At 43.1% G+C, this 25094-nt stretch overlaps 1 protein-coding gene across 1 annotated transcript in view; it reads left to right on the top strand.

Moving 5' to 3' along the window:
* Mrps27 (mitochondrial ribosomal protein S27) overlaps window positions 1-25094 on the top strand; it is a 78910-nt gene that overhangs the window by 12292 nt on the left and 41524 nt on the right. The window contains exons 3-4 of the mRNA XM_041663174.1: window positions 2542-2612; window positions 4462-4520. Of these exons, the coding sequence (XP_041519108.1) occupies window positions 2542-2612; window positions 4462-4520 (130 nt within the window). The remainder of the gene's footprint in view (window positions 1-2541; window positions 2613-4461; window positions 4521-25094) is intronic.

Below are 25094 nucleotides of genomic sequence, written 5' to 3'. Positions count from 1 at the left end.
TTCCTGACATTTAAATTATTTAGCCAATTTTAGATTGTGTGTAAATGGACACCCCCTTTGAATAAAATCCTTAGCTTGGCATATTCTGAAGGCTTCAGAGGCACCAGGGCTGACTTGCGCTTTAGAATGCTCGGGACCAGCAGTCCTTGTTTATAGGGACATTGTTTTCCAGTTTCTCTCCAGTACCAATGCAGCTCCAGCCTGACTGTACAGGAGCCCACAACCAGCCTTACCTTTTACAGAGGCTTGATTGTTACCCTAGGATGCTGCCCATTATTAAAACCAGGGCTCCCTGCCTTAGGGTCTCCCTGTGTCCTGGGGTGACTGCCATTGATTACTTCCTCAAGCCCTCCAAGTGTGAGTTTCCCTGTGCCCTCTGGCAATTGTATCTACCTTTTCAAAGCTCAGTTGTATATGTGAGAAATAATTACTATTTAAGTGTTTTATTTTTATGGTAAGAAGGGTGCTTAAAACAATATAGTTCATTTTATTTCAGAAATAGAATTTCTTAGTATTTTATTTGCGCTTAGACACCGCATCCAAAACCTGCCTCCCTCCCTCCCTCCATGGTAGTTCTTCCACATCTCGCAGTCATCTTAGCCGGCTGTACTACCAGCTGCTGGCTCTATTGCTAATAGGCTTGGATGGCCCTGGTTTACTGCAAGCCTATAGAATATGGGGGGAGGCCTGGAAATTCACAGGTTTGTTTCTGGTTTTGTTTTTATGTCTTTCCCCTACTCCTACCCCAGACAGGTTTCTCAGTATAGCCCTGGATGTCCTGGAACTCGCTTTGTAGAGCACGCTGGCCTCGAACTCAGAGATCTGCCTGCCTCCACCTCCCAGTGCTGGGATTAAAGGTGTGGGCCACTACCATTCTGCTTACAGTTTTAGGGAGTTCACTCCATCATTATAAAAAAGTCAGTCTCCTCACTAAAGCCTTTTATGTCCTTAGTTCCTCAGTGCTATTGCTGTCTTTAAACAAGAACACTTCACCACTATCTTATGTTCCGTCTTCTAAATCTAGTTCCACATTGTGTAGTTGAAATTCTGCTAAATGAAGAATTCTTATTTCAGGTCCATTTCCCCATAGTCCATGATGTTCACAACCACCCGCTTCAGTGTATATTCCTGGGGAGCTAAGAACCTAGGAAAACAACACCTTTGGCTCAGCCCATTGAACAGAACTCGGGCATCTGTTGGCCCCTCACTAATGCATAAAGTGTGACTGGCTGTGGAAGGCCACAGTCCAGAAGCCTGTGGTGCTGGCCCTCCGTACGCTGCAGCTGTCCCGCTTTCCTGGCCCTCCCGCCCTTTGCTGTTTTCTGCCTCATTCATCACACGAGCGCTGTAATGCAAGGTGATTGGTCACATAGTGTGTTTGCAGCGAACCTTTCTGACTGCAGTATGTAAATGTTATTCATCAGATGCGTGCTCTGCAGCTGTTGCCTTTATTGAAGCCCTGGCCAGTTCCCCTTGACTGAAGATGCCTGGGTGTGAAGGCTTCAGATAGGCTCTGGTTACCATGCTTGGAGGTGATCAGCGAAGCTGTCTCAGTCCCGGCATGGGTGAGATGCAGCGTGTACTGTGGAAAGGACGTGGGAAGGGAACTTGCTGGTATTTCAGTTAGGCCACCAGCTCTTGATCCTGGCTTTGCTTGCTTGCTTGTTTGAATACAGTGTATTGATCATTAATGTAACAATAGTAATAATTACAGACTTGGTAGCATGAGAGAGCTGTTTGCTATCTAATTATGAGCAAGTTCACTCGACAGTATTGATTCCCCTGATAGGAAGGGGTTTAAGGATCTGTTGGAAGGTTTTATGGATGCTATAATCACCTGTTTCAATATTTTTTTTAAAAAAAAGTCTAGATTTTTCAGTGAAATGGGATTGAATCATGGGCAGAGAATGAGGGGAGCTAGGAATACTGTACGTCTGAGAAGCAGTGGTGTGCAGTGACATAAACCATTTGGAGCGTGTGGACTAGGATCGCAGGTGATCTTAGGGTCTGAGATGAGCGTGACAGCACACGTTATAAGCGTTCTTGTGGGTGTTGTGTTGAGAGGAGCCAATTCCTGGGTAGTGAGGCTACTAATCAGGAAGGGTAGTCAAGGGAACTCTACTTTGTTAGGGAATATCTGCAAGGCCCTTGGTTAATGACCATTACAAAGCCCTTGGAGTCGCCAACATTTGACTGCTGGGAGTAATGGTGGCAGGTCCCATGCCTGCCCCCGCATCTAGTTTCTCCTCGTGGAGTTGGACAGACACGATACTCTGCCTTTCCTTACAGAGGCACCTTATTGATACATTTTTTAAGAGCTAAATTTGTATTTTTTAATTATTATTTTGCATTCTCTAGTTGAATAAATTATTTAAAACTGACTAACGTCAGTTGTCCTCAGTTTCTGAAAAAGAGCAAGCGTGAGCCTGTTTTGATACTGACTTTGTCATGTTCGCAGCCATCTGGCAGGAGTCGAGTCTGGTGGATTTTCCTGGAGAAATGTGTATATTTAACACGGTTCTTTCTCTTTTGTCTTCACAGCTGATCTTGCTTCGTTAATGGACAAAGCATATGAAAGGAAGTTGCCTGTTAGTTCTTTGTCAATATCTCGGGTAAGACCATTTTAAAAGAAAGTAGCCTGTTAATTCTTTAGCAGTGCCACAGGTAGGAACATTTCAAACGTGTTTTCAAAGAAGGAGACAAGCAGACTGTAGACAAGGCAGTGTTGTAGAAGTAGTGGTCACCATGGGAACTGTCTTCCCACAGTGCAGTATGTTTTTATAATTACAACAGATATTGTATGATGTAGTGGCTGAAGTGAAAGGAAATAAACACACCAGACTCAAGTTAGCAATCGCTGCTTTGTTTTTTCGTCTGGTTACATTATTTCGTGTTTTTAAAGTTACTATGTCCTCTAGTGTGAGAGCAGAAAACACGGTTCAGTAGCTGACCACCATCTGTGGAAGAGTGGCTGCTGACATTAAACTGCCTGGATAGCGGGGAGGAGGAGATCAGGCGGCAGTCGGGACCAGTCACGGTGGAGCCACTCTGGAGCCCTTCCGTGGCGGTCACTCTTCTAGTTTCTTACCATGCATCATGTGTGTTCGTTTGCACAGGAGCATGGTGTAGGTAACTCCACATCCAACACAGCTTCCAAGAAGAAAGGCGGGAACATCAAAGGCGGGATGTGTTGGTCCCGTCTCGATGGTGACTCCAGGTTACCAGGCTGGAGGTGACAGGCTCCTCCAGTGGGAGGGGAAGGAGAGCTCTTGCCTTCCAGTCCTGTCCTTCCTCTCTGCCTTTGACCTCTTCATAGGGAGGCAGTTCCACTGTCATCATTTGGTTTTAAGGGACTCCTGTCTGTCAGAGTGGAGAACTGGGAAACCATGGTTTTGAGGGTGGCACCTGTCTGTGGACTGTAATGTCTGGTTTTTGTTCAGGCAACACTTGGAACTTCAATGAGCTTTTGTGTGGGTGCATGCTCCAGCCTGAGACTCAAACTCCTCAGGGCAGAAGCCTGTAGCTGTTTATACAGATGGAGCAAGGAAGTCCCAGAGGGCCTGTGCCATCTGTTTGTGCCACAGCAAGCTCTCAGGAGAGCTGGTTCTCCAGCACAGGGCCTGTGTTTGGACCACATGTTATCTGCCCTTTAATGGATTTCTAAATCAAACCCATAGGTCCTGATTCTTTTTAGAAAGTCTCCCTTTTTCCTCCCTTCTCTCTCTCTTTATGGGGTTCTGGTTACACTCTCAGCATCCCTGGGCTCTTCCTCTCTCTTCCTCTTCTGATTGCCTACTTGAGAGCAGAATCCATCCTTGGATAATAGTTTCTGCTCATTCAGATCATAGGTAAGGAACGTACAGATTTTTCCACTTTTTCTTCTCAAGTGCTGGAGATTGAACCAAGAGCCTCATAAACGTTAGTCAAGTGCTCTTTACCAGTGAGCTGCATCCCTAGGCCCAAAGCTTAGTCGATTTTATAGCCTGAAGCCTCCAGTCCTAAAGTGATAGTTCCATACCAACTGTAAAGTCAGAGTCAAAGTGGTTACACACCGAATTCTCTACACTTAGATGCTATGCTCTGAACAGTATTGTTCCAGCCTTTAACGTCCCCACCATTTCCACTACATATTCCGTGTGTTTGGAGGAGAGACAGGGACAAAGGTGATGATAGCTGTAAACAGTATTGTGCAGAGCTCTCCTCCTGTGTGAACAAGGGCGGGTTTGGCTTTTCCTGGGTGCTTGCCTTTTGGTGGTTTTGTTTTGGACCACCGTTGTGCTATACATAGAGGAGAAGCTATGGTATCTGATTTGTTCTCACCAATGTGATGGGTTTTCAGAAAGGAACCATACCATGGGACCATGTCCCCAAAAAAAGAGTACATGTCTTTAAAGATCAGTGTATGAACTCGACCAAACGTGGCATAATTTGTATTTAACAAAGGTTTTTTTTTTCCTTTAGTTTGTGGACAACATTTCATCTCGAGAAGATATAGATTCTGCAGAGTACTATCTTTACAAGTAAGTTCCCTGCCCACCTCTGCTACACACCCACTTCTAACACTGGGTGTTTTTCTTCTTCTGTAGTACTGAGAAATGTGTGTGTGTGTGTGTGTGTGTGTGTGTGAGAGAGAGAGAGAGAGAGAGAGAGAGAGAGAGTGATTGAACCCAGTTGCATGTGGTCTAGAGCATTAACAGAAGATTCATATAGTTACTTATAGCAAGGAGCCGCTTGTTTGTCCTGGCCGCCCAGAATCAAAATAATCACACAGAAACTATATTCTTTAAATCACTGCTTGGCCCATTAGCTCTAATTTCTTATTGGCTAACTCTTACATATTAGTTTAACCAATTTCTATTAATTTGTGTATTGCCATGAGGCTGTGTCTTACTGGGTAAAATTTCCAGCATCTATCTCCGGCAGCTCCATGGCATTTCTCTCTGACTTTGCCTTCTTCCTCCCAGCATTCCATTTAGTTTTTCCCGCCTAGCTCTGTCCCCTACAGCTCTGCTATAGGCCAAAAGCAGTTCTGTTATTAAACAATGAAAGCAACATATAGACAGAAGGACCTCCTACACCAGTTGCTGGTTTCTGTCTTCGTGTAGACCATGTATATAAGACTGTTGCTTGCTTCAAATCTACGCTGCTGTCTTGGCATCTCGTCATTTGCTTTAATCAAAACTAATGCTCTTATTAAGGTATCTTTTTTAAAAAATTCTGTTCTTTATCAAGAAAATTAGCTTGTTTTCTCAGCTTTTTGTTTTTTAAGAAACATTTTTTTTTGTGACATAGTGAATACTTTTCCGTGTGTGAGAGTTGGGCAAACCAGGCAAGGACAGTGATAGTGATACTTGCTCATTGTCTAAATGTCTGCTTCCCAGCCTCGGAGAATGTACAAAACCAGGCAAGGATAGTGATAGTGATGCTTGCTCATTGTCTAAATGTCTGCTTCCCAGTCTCGGAGAATGTACAAAACATATTAAGGCCTCAGGAAAGCTTCTATAAACATTGGCAATTAGAAACTGTGAACTCCTGGTGTTTCTCTCCAGTAGAGTCAGAGGTTAAGCTTGGACACCATAGAGCTGATGCTCTGAGGTAGGCCTTCTGCAATTGTTGGGCTAACACCTTACAGATGGACTTTCGACCTCTCAAAATGACCTTCAGATCCCTTGCCTAACATGAAGAAATATCCAGCAACTTCTTAATCTTAAATAGCCCACAGCTCCCGGTTATCCTGCTAGCAGGCAGCATTTCTTACTTCCTGAGGTATTCCGTCACTTAGAGCAGTGGTTTTCAACCTGTAGGTCATGGCCTTTTGGGGGTTGAGTGGCCCTATCACAGGGGTTGCCTAAAACCATCTTAAAGCACATATTTACGTTATGATTCATAAGAGTAGCAAAATTATATTTATGAATGAAAATAATTTTTGGTTGGCATTGACCACAACATGAGGAACTGTGTTAAAGGGTTGCAGCATTAGGAAGGTTGAGAAGCATTGGCTTATAGTAAAACTTATTGCTGCCCATGGCATAAGCTTACCTCCTCCCTTGACACAGCCTGTAGCCACCATCATGTCGTAACTGACCGGTAGAGAGCTGATGGACTTTCTGCCGTGGAATCTGGGCACGGTAGCAGCAGGTCCCAGGACTTATGGCACACACCCCCTTCTCATCTTCTCATCCCTGGAGAACATTTGAAATCTCCAAACATCACAGACATGAAAGCTTGGGAACTCCAGCTTCGCGGGGTACCAGGGATCTTTATAGAAGGGTTACTTTTGAGGCAGCAGGAGGGACAACAAACATCTGGACATTTGCTGTGGGCCCTGCACTGCTCTTGGGAGCCAGCGACACTGGGATCCTCTGCTCATGGTAGAAAAGGAAACGTGGAGGAAAAGGAGTGGGTGCTCTCGTTACCACAGCAAACTAGGGTGTTTAAGGCAGCCTGTGTGTAGACAGAAACCTGAAAACAGTGATACTCTACCGCTGACGGGAAAATCAGCAAGAATGGAAGTGATTCAGACAGTGAGAAGGCTAAAGCTAAGTGAGAGCCAACACTCGGAAAACAGGTCGTGCCAGGAGCACCAACAGTGGCTGGTGTGGCAGAAACTTCGGCTCATGTATGGCATGGGGACAGTAGGACCTGAGGCAGAGGCTCAGGGTACTCAGAGTGGGTGTGGTTTGACTGGGAGGCTGGGGAAACCGGCCCGAGAGTGTGCACACACAAGCTCTTCTAGGCGTGGTCCTGGGACCCTCTGAGACACCTGGGGCGTAGGTACTGAAATGAGAACTTTGAGAGGCCCCACTGTGCTGCCACAGGCCTCTGCCAGAGAAGCCATACCTCCTGCTACTTTCTGTATTGGAGTCTGCAGAGAGCATTTTATAGAGATCTGCACATTGGGTAAGCATAAAAGTCACATTTTCATCTTTCAATAATGCTTAGCATTTTCTTTGACTATGAGTATAGATGACAGATGCCGGCACTATTTGAAGCATTTGTCTTTCTCACCAATTAAAGTCATTGACTTTTTCTTTTTTTAAATCATATCACATTTGTAGCAGAATTCCAAAAACTGCTCATCACAGCTCAGAAGCCGGTGTTAGGCTGCTCCTGGCTCCGGGGTCCCAGCGCGGATGGTGCGGCGCTTAATGATGCCTTACCTGGAACTTCTTAGTGTCTTGATAACTGTCTCTCATGTAATTGGGTTCAGTTGTGAAAAAACCCATGTGGAGAAGGGTCCACACCTGCCAGAGGGCTCACAGTGTAAAATACGAAAGGTTGAGGACCTCCTCAGAGAGCTTGTGAGCCATAGATTCTTTTGCTGGTCTTCGTCCTGCTTCTTCCTGCAGGCCTTTTGAGATATTCTATCTTTGTTTTCTTTTCATACAGATACTTTATTTTCTTATTCCAGCTTGCCCTGTGAAGGAAGGCAAGTGCGTGACTGATAGGTACCCTGTCTCCAAATGAAAGGTTGGGTATAGTCAGTCCCAGTGAGGTGGGTGAGAAGACTCTGCAGGCCCCAGAGGCTGTCTAATCTGCAACAGAATGATCCTTCCTGAAGGGTGACAGGCCTCTCCAGCTATACAGCTTATTCTCTGTTGAGAATTTTACAGTTCTAAAGGGGCCTGTGGTTTCTAGAAAAACTGTGGTGAATGTTGAATCCATTACCACACAGTACAAAAAGCTCTAGAGATTTGGGGACGGACTTTTTTCCCAGAGTCAGACTCCTGTGTTGTCATGGAGAACAGCATGCTGCCCAGTAATGAGAGGAAGGCTAAGTCGGGAGACTGGCTATGGTGGGGTCGCACGTTCATCCATCTGTGTCGTGGCCTCCAACGTCCTTCAGCAGTTGTTCAGCTGACCTGGCAGATAGCAGGCGACAGGTCAGAACAGCTGGGATGAAGCAGATGGCAGCCTGCGTGTCTCCAGGTCCTAGGTTGGCAGCCTGTCAAAGAACCAAAATAGCTTCATTTTTCAGTGAGCAGAACTGCTGTGATGGCTCCTTCGAAGGTGGGGTTGGAGGAACCTGTGCCTGTGGGGAGAGGAAGGGAGGGCTCGTTAGGAGTGGGCTGCGTGCGAAGTCACGCAGTAGTAGCTTTCCTCTGAGGGCTGCTTAGGTCTCTTAAGTTTCTCTGCTAATGTATTAGTTCATCTCTGAAACTCAAACTTGTTTTTAAGTCTAAAAGTCGCTGGGCAGCAAGCAAACAGAGCTTTTTTAGAAACAGTTCCCTGCTTTAACTCTGCTGTAGTTGTTTTTATTTGCCAATCCTTACCCCATGCCTGAGAGATAGTCAATTATTATTAATGCTCTGTATCAGGCAGTAGCGAATTGACAAATTTGGTTCCTGTCTGACTTCATGGGGCTTGGTGATGAGATTGCGAGCTTTTGGCCCCTGCTCCTGCAGTCTGTTCTTTCCCCTCTCATCTAGTTAACAAGAAAGAATAGGGTGTGAAGTTCGTTTACTTCACTTACGCTTCCCAGTATGGCTTATGTTCCTGTGATCTGAGATGGCTGCTGTCTTTACTACAGTGGGAGGTGATTCCGCATCTGTAGAGTTTCCAGCATAACAGCCCAGGCTACTAAGAATACCTATAGAGTATCCGTCCTTTGGTTTCTCTGGGGTGAATTTGTAATAGAATGGCTGGAACATATAGAAGATAGATGTTTAACTTTTAAAGAACTTGACTGCTGTTTTACAAAGTACTTATCCCATTTTATAATCTTAGTGGAATCTCATTCCTCTGCACTTTAGCTGACAGATTAAGCTGGATCAATGTGTATTTATTTTGGCTTAAATTTGTAATTGCCTGATGATTCCTCCTTTGGTAATTGTTCAAAATTTTCACCCTGTTCTGGGGGTTATTTTCTTTTTACTGAATTTGAAAATTCCTTTTTCTCAGTCTTGTGTTTTCATTCACTTAATATATTTTTCAAAGTATGGTTTCAACTTCAATGGAAATCCAATTCTTCATGTTTTTCTTTCTTTTGTTTTTGGTGTTATCTAAGAAATCTTTGCCCAATTCAACACCATAGATATTTTTCTGATATTTGCTTTAGAATTTTGTAATTTTAGGTTCTAGAGTTAGATCTATAATTAATTATGAGGATTTTGTTTGTTTGTTTACATAAGATAGAAGACCGGGGTCAGTTTTGTTATTGAAAACACCTTTCACTGTAAACATAGCGCTCTTTTCACATTGCCTGGATCCTCTTGGTGATAATTTCTTCAATGACTGTTCTGTTCTCTGCTTTGCTTTATTTGGTGATACAAATGTGTCTTGGTAGTAGTTTTTAATGTCTTTTCATTAGATGACATGGCTCTCTACCCTGGCATTGCTTTATCGGAGTTCTTCTGGATAGTCAGGCCTTTTCCAGTCTTATGTTTATCCACGCATGTGCACTCATTTACATCTCTATCTTTTTAAGATTTATTTTTATTTTGTGTATGAATGCTTTGCTTGCACAAATATATGTCCATAATGTGCATGTCTGGTGCCCGTGGAGGACACGAGAGGGCATCCGATTACCTGAAACTGGAGTTATGGATGGGTGTGAGCTACCATGTGGGTGCTGTGAACCAAACCATTGTCTTCTGCAAGAGTGTCCAGTGTTTGTAACTGCTGATTCATCTTTTCAGCCCACACACGCATTCTTTCTTCTGGTTTGGTTTGGGTTTGTTGATACAGGGTCTTAATATGTAGCCTTGACTGCCCTGGAGCTCACTATATAGACCAGGCTGGCATCAAAGTTCTAGAGATCCACCTACCTCTGCCTCCTGAGTTACCTCTGATTAAAAACCTGCCACCATGCCTGGTATGCACCCATAATGTTGAGAAACTAGGAACAGACAACTCAACAATATGTATTGAATGTCTAGTTTATATTTAGAAGACAAGGGAAAGGGATGACTATAGAGAACACGATGGGAAAGGTTAATTTGTGACTCAGCTAGTCTTTTTCCATTGACACAGATAGACTCCTCTGACAGTGTTGGAGAGGAAATACAGGCAGACAGTGCCTGTGTCCATAAGATAGATCAGCTCTGTGTAAGGGAAGTTCTAAAGCCAATAGGAGATAGAAGAGCATTTTCTTAATTCACTAAAACTGTGGCGTGTTCTAAGGAAGGAAGTACTAATATCACTACAGGTCAAAAAGACTAAATTGTTAAGGATGAGTGTATATGTGAAACAGTCAAAGTCCAGACAAATCCCAAATAGAACAGGTAAACTCACCATATTTATTTAACAAAGTCTATGTTTTAAGGCATGTTTGGGGCAGACTGAGAGGGATTGATGACGTCATCAGCAAATATGCATTGAAAAGGTAGCGCTTGAGTGGGAAAGCTGCAGTAAGCTCTGCCTCTGTGGCGCCTGATGTCGGGCGGGGGAGACGGGGCGGGGGAGACGGGGAGGACCGAGGAGGACTGAGAAATAAGACTGGGAGATGAAGGGAGAAAATAATGCAGGAGAGAGAGCAAGTGTAAATCTGTCCTGATCGGATACTGATAATAAATTCCTAAGTCAGTCTGTCGTCCAAGATGGGCATAGTAGCACATGCCTATCATCTCAGCGCTCAGGGGCTGAGGCAAGAGGATCTTGAATTCAAGGCTAGCCTAGGCTATCTGGTGAGATCCTGTCTCAAAAACAAACACAAGTTCGTAGAGTTTCTGCAGAGAGAACTTTGGCAACATAAAAGTATAAATGCATGTATTCTTTAATCCAGGGCTAGTTCAGATATTTAACCTATTGTAGCCCCATATGTGTGAAACAGTTTCCATTGCAAAAAGTAAAACTTTGCCTATTAGCAGAAGCATGCTGAAATTAATTATTCTCTACCATTTAGCAAATGTTATGCAGTGACTAAAAAGACAGAGAACTTAATCTATGTTTGTATTTCCTAAGGAGTAAGTTACAGAATTGTTGGGTAAAAAGTTAGGGCTTGAGTGGCGTGTGCTATGATACATGCACGTGTGTGTGTGTGTGTGTGTAATATGGGTATATGCATAACATGTTGTGGAGTGGTAAGCACTGTCATACAAAAGCTGTTAACAATAATTTCTTTCAGAACATACACCTGGGTAACTTTTCATTGAATTCTCTCTTGGGCTTTTTGAATATTAGGTTGTGACTGTGTATTACTTTGTCAAGAAGGATTTTTTTTAATGATCCACGAGATAATCAATCATGATTAGACTCTTCAGAAATGTCCATCATAATGAAAGTATTCCATGAAGGGAAATAACTATTTTTTTATAATGGGTAACTATATGAGGGAAATTAGTTTTCCCTGCTTGCAGTGCTAAAGTCCTGACCTGTGGTAATCAGCAGTAGAAAGAGAGAGATGTACTATACACAGGAGGAGACAATCAGCAGAGGTAAGACAAGGCTGAAAGCAAAGAGGCTTGAGAACGGCGCCCTGGCTAGAGGGAAATTGGCTAATATGCTGGTGAAGTACTGACCTGGAAGAAACTTAGGAGGTGGCAGGAGGCTGACTGGACATTTCACCTTTTCATGCTCCTCATGTATGTTTCTAGGTTGTCTCTTTTCTGCCTACTCACCATACTTAGGCTTTAAGGAAGAGATGGCCACAGACCTTTGGAGGAAGAACAATTGCCAAAACATACCATCAGGTTTTCCTGGCATTCTGGCACCAGCTGGGAAGTCGGATTCCAGGTGGCCTCTGTGGCTTGCCAACTTTCGAATCTGAAGTTGAAGTGACGTCTGTAAAATCTGTGGGAGTCAAGTTCTCACAGCTGGGGTGGGGACCTGACTCAGTCCCTAGGCTTGCCATGCCGGCCAGCATGTCTGCCTGTGTGTAGTCTCTTCAGAGGCAGGCTCAGTAGTAGCCAGGACAGAGACATAATTGATACAGTGACAGTCAACCTGAAGAAAGCCTGACATACAAGGAGGTCAACAGTAAAAGTCCACTGTGTTGTGGAGGTTAAGTGCCTAAAAACCCTAATAGTGTCAGAATGGTGGGGCCAGTTTAAACTGTAGAGGGAGCCTTTTATGCTGTCTGTAGATACCAGCTATCCAGAGGAACGCCTGGCCTTCCCTCGTTAAAGTTGTAGCCTCCCACAGTGATCGCACACGTCTTTAATCTCAGTACGTAGGAGGCAGAGGCAGGAGAATCTCTGAGTTTGAGACTAGCTTAGTCTACAGAGTGAGTTCCAGGACAGCCATGACTACATAGTGAGATTCTGTCAGAGAGAGAGAGAGAGAGAGGCGGGGGGGGGGGGGGGGGGAAGATGGGAGTCTCAGACTTTTTGAGCATGAGGGTCTGGTCTGCTTAGCTCCTCAGAAACTCTGCTCAGTTAAATGGTATTATCAACATTTTAGTCAGTTCTTGCATGATTATCAAAAGAAAAAGCAGTACATGTTAAGACTAGATCACAGAAAAGATGGAGTTTCTGATCTGCCGTGGGTCTTAGTCGTAAATTGCTGTGGTACTCCCTGTTTACTTAGCTAATTTTTCTGCCATATTTGTCTTCATATTACCTATCTCTGAAAAGTACATGAAGTGCATTTTTGATGACCTGAACATAAATGGGGAAGAGAAGGACTAAAGTAAATCTCTTCAATAGCTAGCTGCCAAAACTTTTAAGGGTGAATCTAAGGGAAAAAATTTAAGATTTTGTGTAAAAGGTATTCTCTGAGTTCTGTTTTTGCAGTGTAGTCCTGAGGTCAACACCACTTTCTGCTAGCTGTTGTCATGATTGTAACAGGCAGGATCCCTGGAACATGGCTTGTGGACACAGAGATGTAGCTAAACTCCTCTGTGGATTGTGCACATGGCTTGTACACAGAGATAGCTAAACTGCTCTATCCGGTGTGCAGCCCTCCTTTGGTAGTGTTTCGCCCGTGAGCTTGCAGATAGTCCTCAGGAGCTGGCCGTGTGTAAAGGAGAGCGGACTAGATAAACAGAAGCTTCGGGGACATCTCTGGGAGCAGAAGTTGCAATTGATTGCATCATGATTTTTAAGGCCAAAAGCAAATAAATTCTGAAGTATTTCCAGATGCTCCCTGTCTAGGGAAGTGGACACTTGGGAGCTTTGATGTGATTTCCCTTCACTGATGGTGGCTGCTGTCGTTTTATGTTCATTTTAACCAGGTGGAGTTTTGAGACCTACTCTGTTCCTTCTAATATTGCTGCTGGTTTAAGACAGCACCTCTATCTCCTAGCTTGGAACTTAAAACTTGGGCTTTGAACTCTAGACTAAGTAACACTATCTCCTGCTTACGTGTTCCTTCCTCGGGGGTGGGAGGAGGTCACTAGTCTTCATTGCTAAAAGCCTTTTCAGTCAATGGGGAAGACTTGGGAGGCGTTCGTTAAAATGAGAGTCAGGGGTCTCATAGGTAGCGATCACTCTAGTTTTCTACATGCTGAGTTAATGGCAGGTAGTGAGAGGTATAGTGTCTGACACAAGTATCCATGCTCTCAGAGCATGGCCACAATGGCTTGCGTCCCCAGAGTGACCTGGGCTGTCTTTGCCTGTGTCCTGTCTCCCCATTCTGCCTCATCCGTACTTCCCTGACTTTTATTGTAATTTATGACCTTAAAATTATGCTTCAGGTATTTATTGACTCACCAAAAATCTGATTTTCTTTACTTGAGGGGCAGTTTTGGAGAGTAGGTTCGAGCATGGACTCTGCAGAGCCGTGGAGTCGGGTGTGCCGTATGCTGGCAGTGTGGGCTAGTTACAGGCTCTGTCCCTCTTTTCACTGATATAATAGACATTAAAATAGAACTCCTGGTTCGGGGTAGGTTGGAGACTTGGAGAAGCTGTTTAAAATCTGCTCCAAGGGTCTTGGAGCAGAGGAGGCAAGGGCTTAGTCAAATTTAGCTTTAATATTGACTATACTTTGTAATTCAGATTTTGGTTTTTAAACCCATTATTCCCCAGTGATCTTTACCAGTTCTCACTGAGGGGCATCACAGTCCAGGTGTCACTGGAGTCATGAAAAATACTAGCTCAACACCCAGAGGGAAAGGATGTCACATTTGGGGGAAGCGTTCTCACTTAGCTACTTGAAGCTGCCAATAGGGGGCAGCAGAGAGTCGTCTGCTTCCTGTCTGGGGGAAGGAATATATCAAGTGATTTCTGATTAGGAAAAGCCTGTCCAGACCCTGCCTTGGCCATGTGTTGTGAGTAGGTAAAGCACTGAGTAGATATAAGTAGTTCTGGGCCGGGGTTATTCACATGGTTGATAGAAAGCCTGTGTATCTGTTCTGATGACAAGGTCGAGCAGCAGCTTCTCGTAGCTGAATCTGCTGGCTCTTGTCAGCATTCTTCCCCATGGAGAAACTGAGTGACCTGTTTGTGTAGCCCATGGGAGATTGGTCTGCTGTGACTTTGAAGGTTAGGCTGAAACAGACAACTTTTTCCATATTTTAAAAATTATGAGCTTTAATTTAATTTAATTTAACTGGATTAAAGTGTACATGCCTTTAATCCAAGCACTCAGGGAGGCAGAGACAGGCAGATCTCTGTGAGTTCGAGGCCAGCCTGGTCTACAGAGTGAGTTCCAGAGAAACCCTGTCTCGAAAAGCCAAAAAAGAAAAAATGGTGATTCTTTTAACTTGTAAAGAAAAAAACAACTGCATTTTAATGTTTTCTGGAAAGTTTTTATTACCTCTCCATTTATCTGTTTTAGGCTAATTGAAATATTCAGATTTTATCTATAAAGTTAATGCATTTTTTGCCAAATTATTTGAGAACTAAGATGATAATCTTAAAATCAAATGAAAGAGTAAAGGGCCAAGAATAACTGCAACTCAGAAGGCTGGTGGAAGACCCTGTAAGGTAGCTAACACGGCTTAGTAGGGTACTGTGGCAGAGGAAGAGTGATGCCAGGCCCAGGTCTGATGAAGGCACACAGCCCAGCAGGGCAGGGCAGAGGGAAACCAGAAACAGAGGCGCTTTATGTGTCGAAGGGAGAGACTTGTAGTGAGGTCATAAATGCTACTTGGACAGTGGGTTACATGAAAAAATGTGTACGGGTGGAACACATTATTTTTTTAAGCTAGAGCAACAATCTAAATGAGAAAAGCAAGCTATACTTCTATCTGGAAATACAGGAGACACTAACATGATGGTGAAGGTGGGTTTTGAGCATGATGCAGGAAACAATGTAACTGGTTAAAGACTGGTAATTTCAATATATGAAAATTTAAGCACACCATAAAAGAGAATATTAACACGCTAAAGAAATTCTCAGATATGTAGCCATACATCTCAAATAGCCTTTAGAGCATGTTTCTGGTAATAATCATAATCAACATTATAGAACCTTCTTATGGACAGAAAACTAAGAGGAAAGGCATCCTTGTATCTCAATACATAACTCAATACATTCCTGTCCACACCTCTGGGCTATGCTCAGAGTAAACAATTTTTTGATGTAGCCAAGAGAAAGGACTGCCAGGGAAGCCAGGCATATATCCTCTTCCCTAATACCATTTACTCCCCTAGGTGGGAGCAGAAGAGGCTGCTCATATTAGCTCTGTCCTTGCGGGTACCCAGTCTGATGATAGCTGAGACTCCTTAGACCTCCACCCCCAGCTGGCTGCACAGCAACTGGAGTTAGACTGTGCCATCAGATAAATGCCAGATGCTGACGGTCATTTATATCTGTACGAAAGTCATTGTCCCTCATCTTCATCCTGCTCATAGAAGAGCCTGCAGCTTCCAAAGGGAGGCATTATGTCTCCCTCTCTTTTGAGATGAAGGATATAAACAAAAGAAACCTTCCCAGGGCCAGACAGCCAAAAACTGACCAAAGACCTCATCCTGGTTCTTTGGCTTCTTCCTCTAAACCTGAAGAAGCAGTTGTTTCAGTATCTTCCAGTCTCATAAAAACATCGTTTATAAGCAGCAATAAATAAATAAATAAATCATCGTTTGCCAGCTCCACGGATGTCCAGTGGGGTTAACTTTCCACCATCTCGGTGGTGTGCCGCTCCCGAAAGCACACTGGTGTTTCTGGTGGAGTTGTGTCACCTTACCTGGCAGCGTCAAACACTGCTTCCTGTTCAGGAACGCTCACGATACAAAGAGAAATAATACATTTTTAAAAGAGGCAGAAATGCCTGGGTCTGTTTTCACATATCAGGAGAGGTCTATAAACCTCTGACTTTTAGAAGATGTTTTAAAAAGGATGATTTTTCAAGTTAAGGCTGTATTCTGATAATAGTGCTGTAAGTCCATCAGATTTATGATTCCTAGGTTTTAGTTTAAAGAATTGACTGAAAGTCTTTTGAGGGGCATTCCTTCCCTATCGTAAAACAAAGTTAGCTTTCACCACGACAGAGTGTGGATTTGAAGCCAAGGGCAGCCCCTTGGCGCTGATTTAATGTACATGTTTATTGAGTGGGCCTCTCTGAGGGTGCTCCAGTGCTATGTCATCCACCCTCCTCCTCTTGGTTTTCGTTTCTGTGTATTACCTTTCTTTGTAGACAGTAATCATTTGGGCTCTGCTCTCCGACTTTCCAAGCCAAGTATTATGTGGTGACTTGAAGTTCCCTAGATATTTATTTGGAAAGCAACATTGGAGTGTTTTATTTCTTAGGATCTTGATATCTTATTATGGTAAGATAGTGGAGTTTCATTTGTTTTGATATCATCATCTTTGGCAGCAATAAGTCTGACCCCAAGCCCCTTGGACAGGGTATATTGTATTCCTGGAGAATTGCCAGCTAAGGTTCACTTTTTCAGGATGATGATGTCTTAGTGACTGTGTTCTCAGTACCTGGCCATGCTGGGAACAGTGCTGATCTCCAGTAAATATCTTTTGGCTGAATGATGGGATGAGATTACAAACCAGTGAATATTTAAAATTCTGATTGTATTCATGTTGTTTTCCTCTGTTCATACTTATTTGAACTCTTTTAATGAGCAAATAAGGATAATTTGGAGGGCACAATTTCAAATAAATTGCATAGTGAAGCATAGAATATCAATCTAGGACGATAGTGTGGTTAGCAGTTAAGCGCTGGGCTGAACCCAAAAGATCCGTGTGGTTCCACAAACATAATCACAGTCTGATTCTTGTCAGACTACTTAAGGCTTGCTGATCTCAGCTTCTCCATCTTTAAAGTAAATAGAGAAAACTGTAGAAGCCGTTCTCTCCTGGCCCCAGCAAGTGGGAACACTCTGGAAAGGCCAAAGCCTGGCACACATACAGAAGAATTGTGTTCTCTGGGGAGCTGTCTCCGCTTTGGGGAGACATAGAGACTCTTCGGCCATAAAGCCCAGCATATTTCCTAGGGTGAGAGAAGGCTCATGGATCCAGTGGTAGCACATTTCTGGCTCCATGTGTATGTTCCCTCCCTAGCTCAGTACTGTTTTCCTTGTCATTTCTGCCTGTAGCTATGAACTCTGCCCACTGCAGATTCATAGAGCTTGGGGGAAATGCAGGACTATTTGGGGATCTTCTTTTATACTCAGTAAAGGTCCCAGGAGTGTTGCTCTTGGGTTTCTTCACTCAGTTGGGTACAAACCATATGTATGCCATATCTTGAGAACCTTAGGGAACTTCTGTGGTCGCTCTTCCTCTCTGGGTTTAGCATTGTTGAGACAGAGCGTGTGGGTCTTTGGGGGAGGACACAGAGGCTGTGGGCATATCTGCCTGTGAGTCTGGCTCACCAGGTCCTGTTGCTTTTCTGTTTTCTGTCCTCCCATGGTGGGATATCATCTAAGCCAAGTGCCAAACTATTTTCTGATTTTTGTTTCTACTGTCTGTATTTGTTTTACTTATAGCACCTTCAAAGACAAGAATAACAGATAAACTCTTTAGGCAGTGTATCAGGGCCATGTGTGGTAGTGTACAGCTTTAATCCCGGTGTGGAGAAGACAGCGTTCAAGGACAGTCTGGTCTACAGAGCGCACTGGTATGCTGTGCTGCCTGGTAAGATCCTGTCTCGACTAATAAGTACATCTGTTTGAAGTCATAAGCTTGATTTTCCTGACAGGACCACCCTCCTGTTGCACTTAGGACATAGTTATTACAAGTTAGACTCATGGTTTCCTGGATTTGCATTCTCAGTTATAGAACAGGCAGTGAGCACCATTGCCCAGTTATTTTATACTGTGGGACATCTGTCTGAGAAAACTGCTTATGGAGCTAGAAAAGCCGTGTGACTCACCTGCTCCGTGTTCACTCATCAGTAGGTCTGCTGGTCACTAAAAGTTAGAAGAGCAGTAAAGTGATTAATTATCCAGCCACAGATCCCCCAGGCTGCCCCTTTCTCAGTGCCACCTCTTTCAGGAAGAGCAGAAACTGCGTGATATGTTTCCAACCAACTTTTCCAGCCAGGTATCTCTAATCCCTAAAATAATCCCTACACTTAGGGAATCATCTCTCCTGGCTCCTCTATTATTACTCAGCAAGTATTAATTGTACTTCCTGTCTAAACTGAGCAGTGCTGTGGCCATGGGGATTCATTCCTTTGAAAAGTCTGCCAGATCTTAAATGAACACCCCACCCAGGCCGTGGTACTGTTCCACATCGCTCCAGCCAGCAGTAGTCTCCGGGCTTCCGCAGTTGCCTTGCCTTCGCTTCTCCTAGGTACATGGATCACAGGGGCCTGGCATTGTGACATTATCAAGTCCTGAGAGTAGCAGTGTTTTCAGAAAACTTTGTTGACTGAAACCTCAGAATTTGTATAGGGTCTTCTATCTTCAAATATTGCAGGCAGTAAGCATCCCATGACTGTGGGTGAATAGGCGCCCCTCTGCTTTCCTGAAGTCCTGCTGACACTGTAAGCTTCAGTGCATACGGATTTCCTTTTTTTTTTTTTTTTTTTCCGAGACAGTGTCTCTGTGGCTTTGGAGCCTGTCCTGGAATTTGCTCTGTAGACCAGGCTGGTCTCGAACTCACAGAGATCCGCCTGCCTCTGCCTCCCAAGTGCTGGGATTAAAGGCGTGCGCCACCATTGCCCGGCTCGCATACGGATTTCCTGCAGTTCTTCTCATGGAAGTGCTCTCTGCCTTTCATGTCTGAACTCCCCTCAGACTAGTAGCTTCTCACACTTGCCTCCTTGAAGTCTCCTGCCAACCTTATTTTTCCATTGTACGTCACCTCCTTAAGGCTGCAGCTACAAACTGCCACAGACCGGGTGGCTTAAAATCTGAAGAACTTTATTTTCTTGCAGTTTGGACCAAATGTATGAGCTCACAGTGTCATGGGGTAGGACTCTCTCTAGTGTCTCCAGGGGACAACCTGTTCCATAGGAACCTTCTGACTTTGCATGGCTTAAAGATGCATCTTTCTGTCTCTGTCGCCACCCAGCACTCTCCTGTGTGTGTGTATGGGTCTCTTTTAAGGACACCATTGTATTAAATTAGGACACAGACACACACACATCCCAGTAACCTCATCTAACTTGATCACCAAATTTCCTAATAAAGTCATGTTCATAGGTACTGGAGATCAGGATTTCAGGATATCTTCTCAAGAGGGGTAATTCGACCTATAATTCCAATGAAATACACACAACATAAAACTCACGATTTTAAAAGTACATTCACGATTTTGTGCAATAATTGCCTGTATCTAAAGTGTTTTCATCATTCCCAAGGAAAGCCGTTGACTGCAGCTAGTCCTAGTCACTCCTCTGCCGTTTGGCAGATACCAAGTGGAACAATTGTTTTGCACCACCTCTCCTTTAGCCCCTGGCAGCATCCGGTCTACCTTCTGTTTCTGTGGATTTAGCTATTCATCGTTATCTATTATTACATGTATTGTGTATATTAATAATAAATTCCCTCTTTTGTGTCTGGCTTCTTCAGCAGTACGTTTTCAAAGTTCATTTTTATTGTAGCATTTTTGCTTCTTTTTGTATCTTAAAAATATTCCACTGTCCATGTGTACTCCCATCTGCCAATCAGTCCATCTTTGACTTCTGTGGTGAGTGCTGCTGTGGGCGCATGTGCACAGGTATCTGTTTAATTCCCTGTGTTCAGTGGTGGCAGGTATATATACCTTGGAATAAGCTACGTGTTCTGTGACAGTCCTGTGCTTAGCTGTTTTAACCACCGCCAAAGTTTTTCATAGTAGCTAAACCATATCACCACTGACAATACACAGGAGTAGTCCAGTTTTTCCATAGTCTTGCCAACATTGCCCTATTTTGGGGTAGTATAGTAGCTGTCTTAGTGATATGTGTGTGTGTGTGTGTGTGTGTGTGTGTTATATATAATTTGAAATCACAATATTTAACATATTTGTATATATTTTTATATATTTTATGTGTGTATTAAATCTCATTGTGATTTCAAATTGTATTTGTGATACTGAGCATTCTTGAGTTCTTGGGGACTTGGTATATATTCTTTGAAAAAATAACTTTAAAGTGTTTTGCCATATTTTGTTTAGATTGGTTTTTTTGTTGTTGTTAATTTATAGAAACTCTTTGTATTCTCCATGCTAGACCCTTACCAAATGCATAATTTGCAGATTTTTCAACTTATACCTCCTTTTTAGGTTTCCCCCTTTGTTGTAATAAGAGCGGCGGGCTGCGTCCCCCGCACCCGGCCGCCCCCACGGCTAGCTTTACCCGAAATAATTACACCGAAACTGTATTCTTTTAAACACCGCTTGGCCCATTTCTATCTAGCCTCTTCTCGGCTAACTCTCGCACCTGGACTAGCCCATTTCTTATAATCTGTGTAGCCCACAAGCTGGCTTACCAGGAATGATCTTAACCTGCATCTGCCTGGAGTGGGAGAATCATGGCGACTCTCTGACTCAGCTTCTTTCTCCCAGCCTTCTGTTCTGTTTACTCCACCCACCTATGTTCTAACCAATAAAATGGGCCAAGGCAGTTTCTTTATTGCTTAACCAATGAAATCATCAGATTGATATATGACACTCCCCCATCACCCCTTCATAATGATAATGCCTTTTAATATTCCAAATGTTTTAAATTTGGAGAAATTCTAATTAATCTTTTTCTTTCATTATCATACCTCAGACTCCTTCGCTAAACCACATGTTGAGAAGACTTAACCTGTCGTTCATCTGAGGGCTTTATGACTTTGATCTTGGGATTAGGTCGTGGACACATTTGGATCTATGGTCCTGCTGTGCATATCACTAGATACCATGCCCTGATACTAGAAATGCCTGCCCTCAGTAATACGCTCATTTAAAACTTATTTTGTAAATGTCAAGGAAGCCTAGGAGACGGCTGGGAGATAATTCCTTCCACTGGACATTACAGAGGAGTCTGCCTTTCACTTACCACTCAGTCCTCAGGATTTTAGGAGCTATACTGTACTAAGTACTCAGTGCGGCAACCAGAACCAGCCACAACCTACAGTTACAATCTGTTCTCCTCGTCTTCTGGCCATAGTAGAAGGTGGAGTACTGACAGGACAGGAAAGAAGTGATGGCTCATGGTCCCAGTCACTTCATTCCAGGGAGTGTTCTTCTCAAGTATCTGCTCTCACATCTGTAATACGGAACTTTGTGTCTTCCTTCTCTTCCCACTGCTTGCTTCCATTGCCCATGATGCTGCAGATGTTTTGTATAACCCTTGGCTGTGGCCCTGTGGTGTTTATCTTTGTATCTTTAGCATTCACTACCCAATATATATTGAATATTTATTGCTTGCTGAGCTGTTCTTGCCGAATTCTGTAATGTGCTTTTAGGTTTGTTTGTTATGGGTATGTTGGAGGTTGTGGAATGCCGCAGATAACAGGCCTTATAAAAAGCCTCTCTGGATCGAGATTTTACCAGTCGCAGCAGCTTTGCCAAGAGCTGGCCACATGATAATATGTTCTTAGCCAAGTCTCCACACAACCTCTCAGAGTACATGCTTTGATTTATAGATAAGAAAACCACATATCAGAAAAAATGTAGCTTGCCTAAATTCATACAGAATCTAGAAATAGCTAGAGGGTTGAAGGCCATATTTTAAGAATTACCCCACATTAACTATCCCAAGTAGAGGTTTGGGTCATACAGTTGGTTTATGTGCTAGTACTCGCTGACTAGGGTGGGCTCAGGGCCAGAGGGGATGAGTATAACTTGAGTTCGTGCTTTCATAGCTGACATCCACTTGTGGCAGACATCTTTGCTCTGTGCTCTGCTGAGTGCTCGGTCCAGCAGCCAGCACCACATGGAGCAGTGACAACTGACAGCACAGGGAAGCAGTGACAGACACTGACACCCGTCCTTGTTCGCCTTCATGCTGTGCACATTACATACATCACCACGTGGGAACCCTTGCTGCTCTGGAACCAATAAGATGGCTCAGCCAGTAAAATGCTTGCCACTAAGCCCAAGGACCCGAGTTCAGTCTCCAGGCCCCACAGGGTAGAAGGAGAAAACTGACTCCTCAAGCTGCCCCTGGTGCTATGGTATGCCTCTGAACATGGACGCACACACATGTAAATAAATACATGCAGCAAACATAGTTTTAAAAACTCCTGTTCTTAACTTGCTGTAATATAGTACAAAGATGTAATGCAGCTTCCTGGCACGCTCAGTTCTTATTGTTGTTGGGTTTGGGGGGGGGGGTTGTTTTGTTGTTTTTATTTTTCATGAATCTACAGGTTTTTCATTGTTTTAGTTTCTGCTCAGCATTAGTATCTCATGAGTAAGGTGTTTATTTTCTCAGAATCAAATGCAAGATGCCACCTAAATGTAAATTATTTAGTTAATTACGGCAGAAAATGGCTTGAAACTTGGCATTTAATTGCCCTAGAAACAGCCCAGCATCTCATGCATATTTTGAGTGACCTAATTACTTAGAATATTCTGAGTTCTAACATTTGAACATTATGTGTTCAAATGCTTTTGTACCTAATAAATTTTTTATTATGTAATGAATTTTACTCTCCTTCTAACCAATACTCATTTTATTCAGTGCAGTTTTTAACACAAATAAAGATAGGTAAACTAAACTGTGGCCCTCCTCTTCCAGTTACAGGTGGTGAGCTTTTCACCCAGAACACAGCAGCTAAACAGTAAACATGATTATCTTGAAGTTATGGATCTGTAATTGGGAAGAAGAATAAACCATCTGGGAAAACAGGCCGATGTCTGAAAGACAAGAAGTGTGAGAGATTACAGTGGAGAGAGGTTTTTAAGGGCGGGTTTCATCTCCCAGAGTATGTAACGTTTGGATGAAAGATTTAGATTGTTTTGTTTTTTCGAGACAGGGTTTCTCTGTAGCTTTGGAACCTGTCCTGGGGAACTTGCTCTGTAGGCCAGGCTGGCCTTGAACTCATAGAAATCCACTTGCCTCTGCCTTCCGAGTGCCGGGATTAAAGGTGCGCATCACCACCGCCTGGTTGCAAAGATTTAGATTTGAAAAGTAAAATCATCCAAATATATGAAAATGCAAGAAGAAAATATTTATTTATAATCTTGAAGCATGGGGTTTTTAAACATGATGTGAATGTCAAAAATCACATTAGCAAAACTGGATTTGTCTTAGGAATTATAAATTCAAATGTAACAACATCAAGTCAAATTATATTTAAAGAATGAGAAACTAGTTAATTATAGTATTAGCCTTTCATTAACAACCTTAAGAAACAGTTCTAAACTATTAGTCATAGGAATAGACACATTGCAATGGGGAAAAAAACAAAAAAAGCAATTCTAAAGAAAGGCAAGTAGCCAATAAACATACAAAGTAGGTTCAGCCTTGTCAGTGAATATGTAAATAAATAATAGTAAAAAATTTAAAAATTAATAGTCCTATTCTCATAGAAGCAAACACCCCACACGCGCTGGCTAAAAATTTAAATCAATAATTTTTAAAAGGAGTTTGTCCTATAAAAAATATGTATCACTCAAGAAAATTAATTGTAGTTTTGTTTACAATAATAAAAAATGGCATCACCTTAAATCATTAAATAACTGCTTAAGTGAGCAGTGTAATACCAACTCTAAATGAATCCCAATTATTTTTACTTCTCTATACAATATACATAAAATCACTAGATTTATGTCAGAAAAGAAAGCTTTCAAATGGAAGCTGTGAGAACTGGATTTTTAGAGTACACAGATTATTAGGTAAGGTGTTGAGGTGATCTGGTTATGAGATTCATGGAGTTTTCTGGACTTAGTATAAGTGTTCTTACCCCAATGGAGTTCAGTAAAGTATAGAAGAAGGTACATTTGAGAGATCTTGGGCTGTGGAATTTGAAGACCTGGGTGAAGGACAAATGGAGATGGCCCTGCAGCGATGTGTTGCAGTCTGCCACTGCTGTGGGGTGCTTGGGCTGCAGACGTGGTTCAGTAGTTGTCCGCAGTTAAACAATCTCATTGCCTGTTATGTGCCTCCATATTGTGCTGCTGCCACAGACTTCCTGAGAATCTATTCCCTAGTTCTAGAGGGTAAGAAGTATGAGGACAAGGCACCCAAGTGTGTTGTTAAAGACCCCATGTCTACTCTCACAGTGGCACCTTCAAAGGTCTGTCCCCAGTGTGCTGCTCCTCACCAGGCACAAGAACAGAAGAACCTACTCCAAGCCCTCTTCATGATGCAGTTAGCCCATTGGTCAGGCTCTGCCCTGCTGTCCTCAGCCTTCCGTTAGGCCCCACCTTTCTAAAACACCTCCAAGAGTTGAGTTCCAAGCCAGGCAGGGTAGTGCACACTTTTACTCCCAGCATTTGTGATGCAGAGGCTGGTGGATCTCTGAGTTTGAGGCCAACCCATCTACAGCATGAGTTTCAGGACAGGGCTACACAGAAACCCTGTCTCCAAAAAAAAAAAAAAAAGTTGAGTTACAGTTTGAGGCTTAGAAAAGAGTGTGTTTGGTCATTGAAATAATGGCAAAATGGTTCATTTATTCAGCCCAAATCAATGAGAGCACAAAATTTTTTGTTGCATTTTGCTTGATAGGTTTCTAAAACAAACAAAAATCAGAGAGCATAATAGAACACTCCCTTTTTTCGTATTAGATGGAACAGAATGCTGATCTGTCTCTTAGGTTTATGGCTCACCTGGCAGCCGTCCTTGATAGTTCTATGATGCCTCCCTCTTTTGAGTTTCTCCCTGAAGATTCTCTGGTGCCAGGCACTCTGAAAGCTCAGTTAATGCTAAGTTTTTGTCAATCTTGAAGACTTAAGTCCTT

This window comes from Microtus oregoni, unplaced genomic scaffold (assembly GCF_018167655.1).
Source record: "Microtus oregoni isolate MIOR12 unplaced genomic scaffold, Mior012 000014F_ref0000157, whole genome shotgun sequence".
Classification (NCBI taxonomy): domain Eukaryota; kingdom Metazoa; phylum Chordata; class Mammalia; order Rodentia; family Cricetidae; genus Microtus; species Microtus oregoni.
The sequence above is the reverse complement of the archived record's forward strand: the minus strand, read 5'-3'. Positions and strand labels throughout refer to the sequence as shown.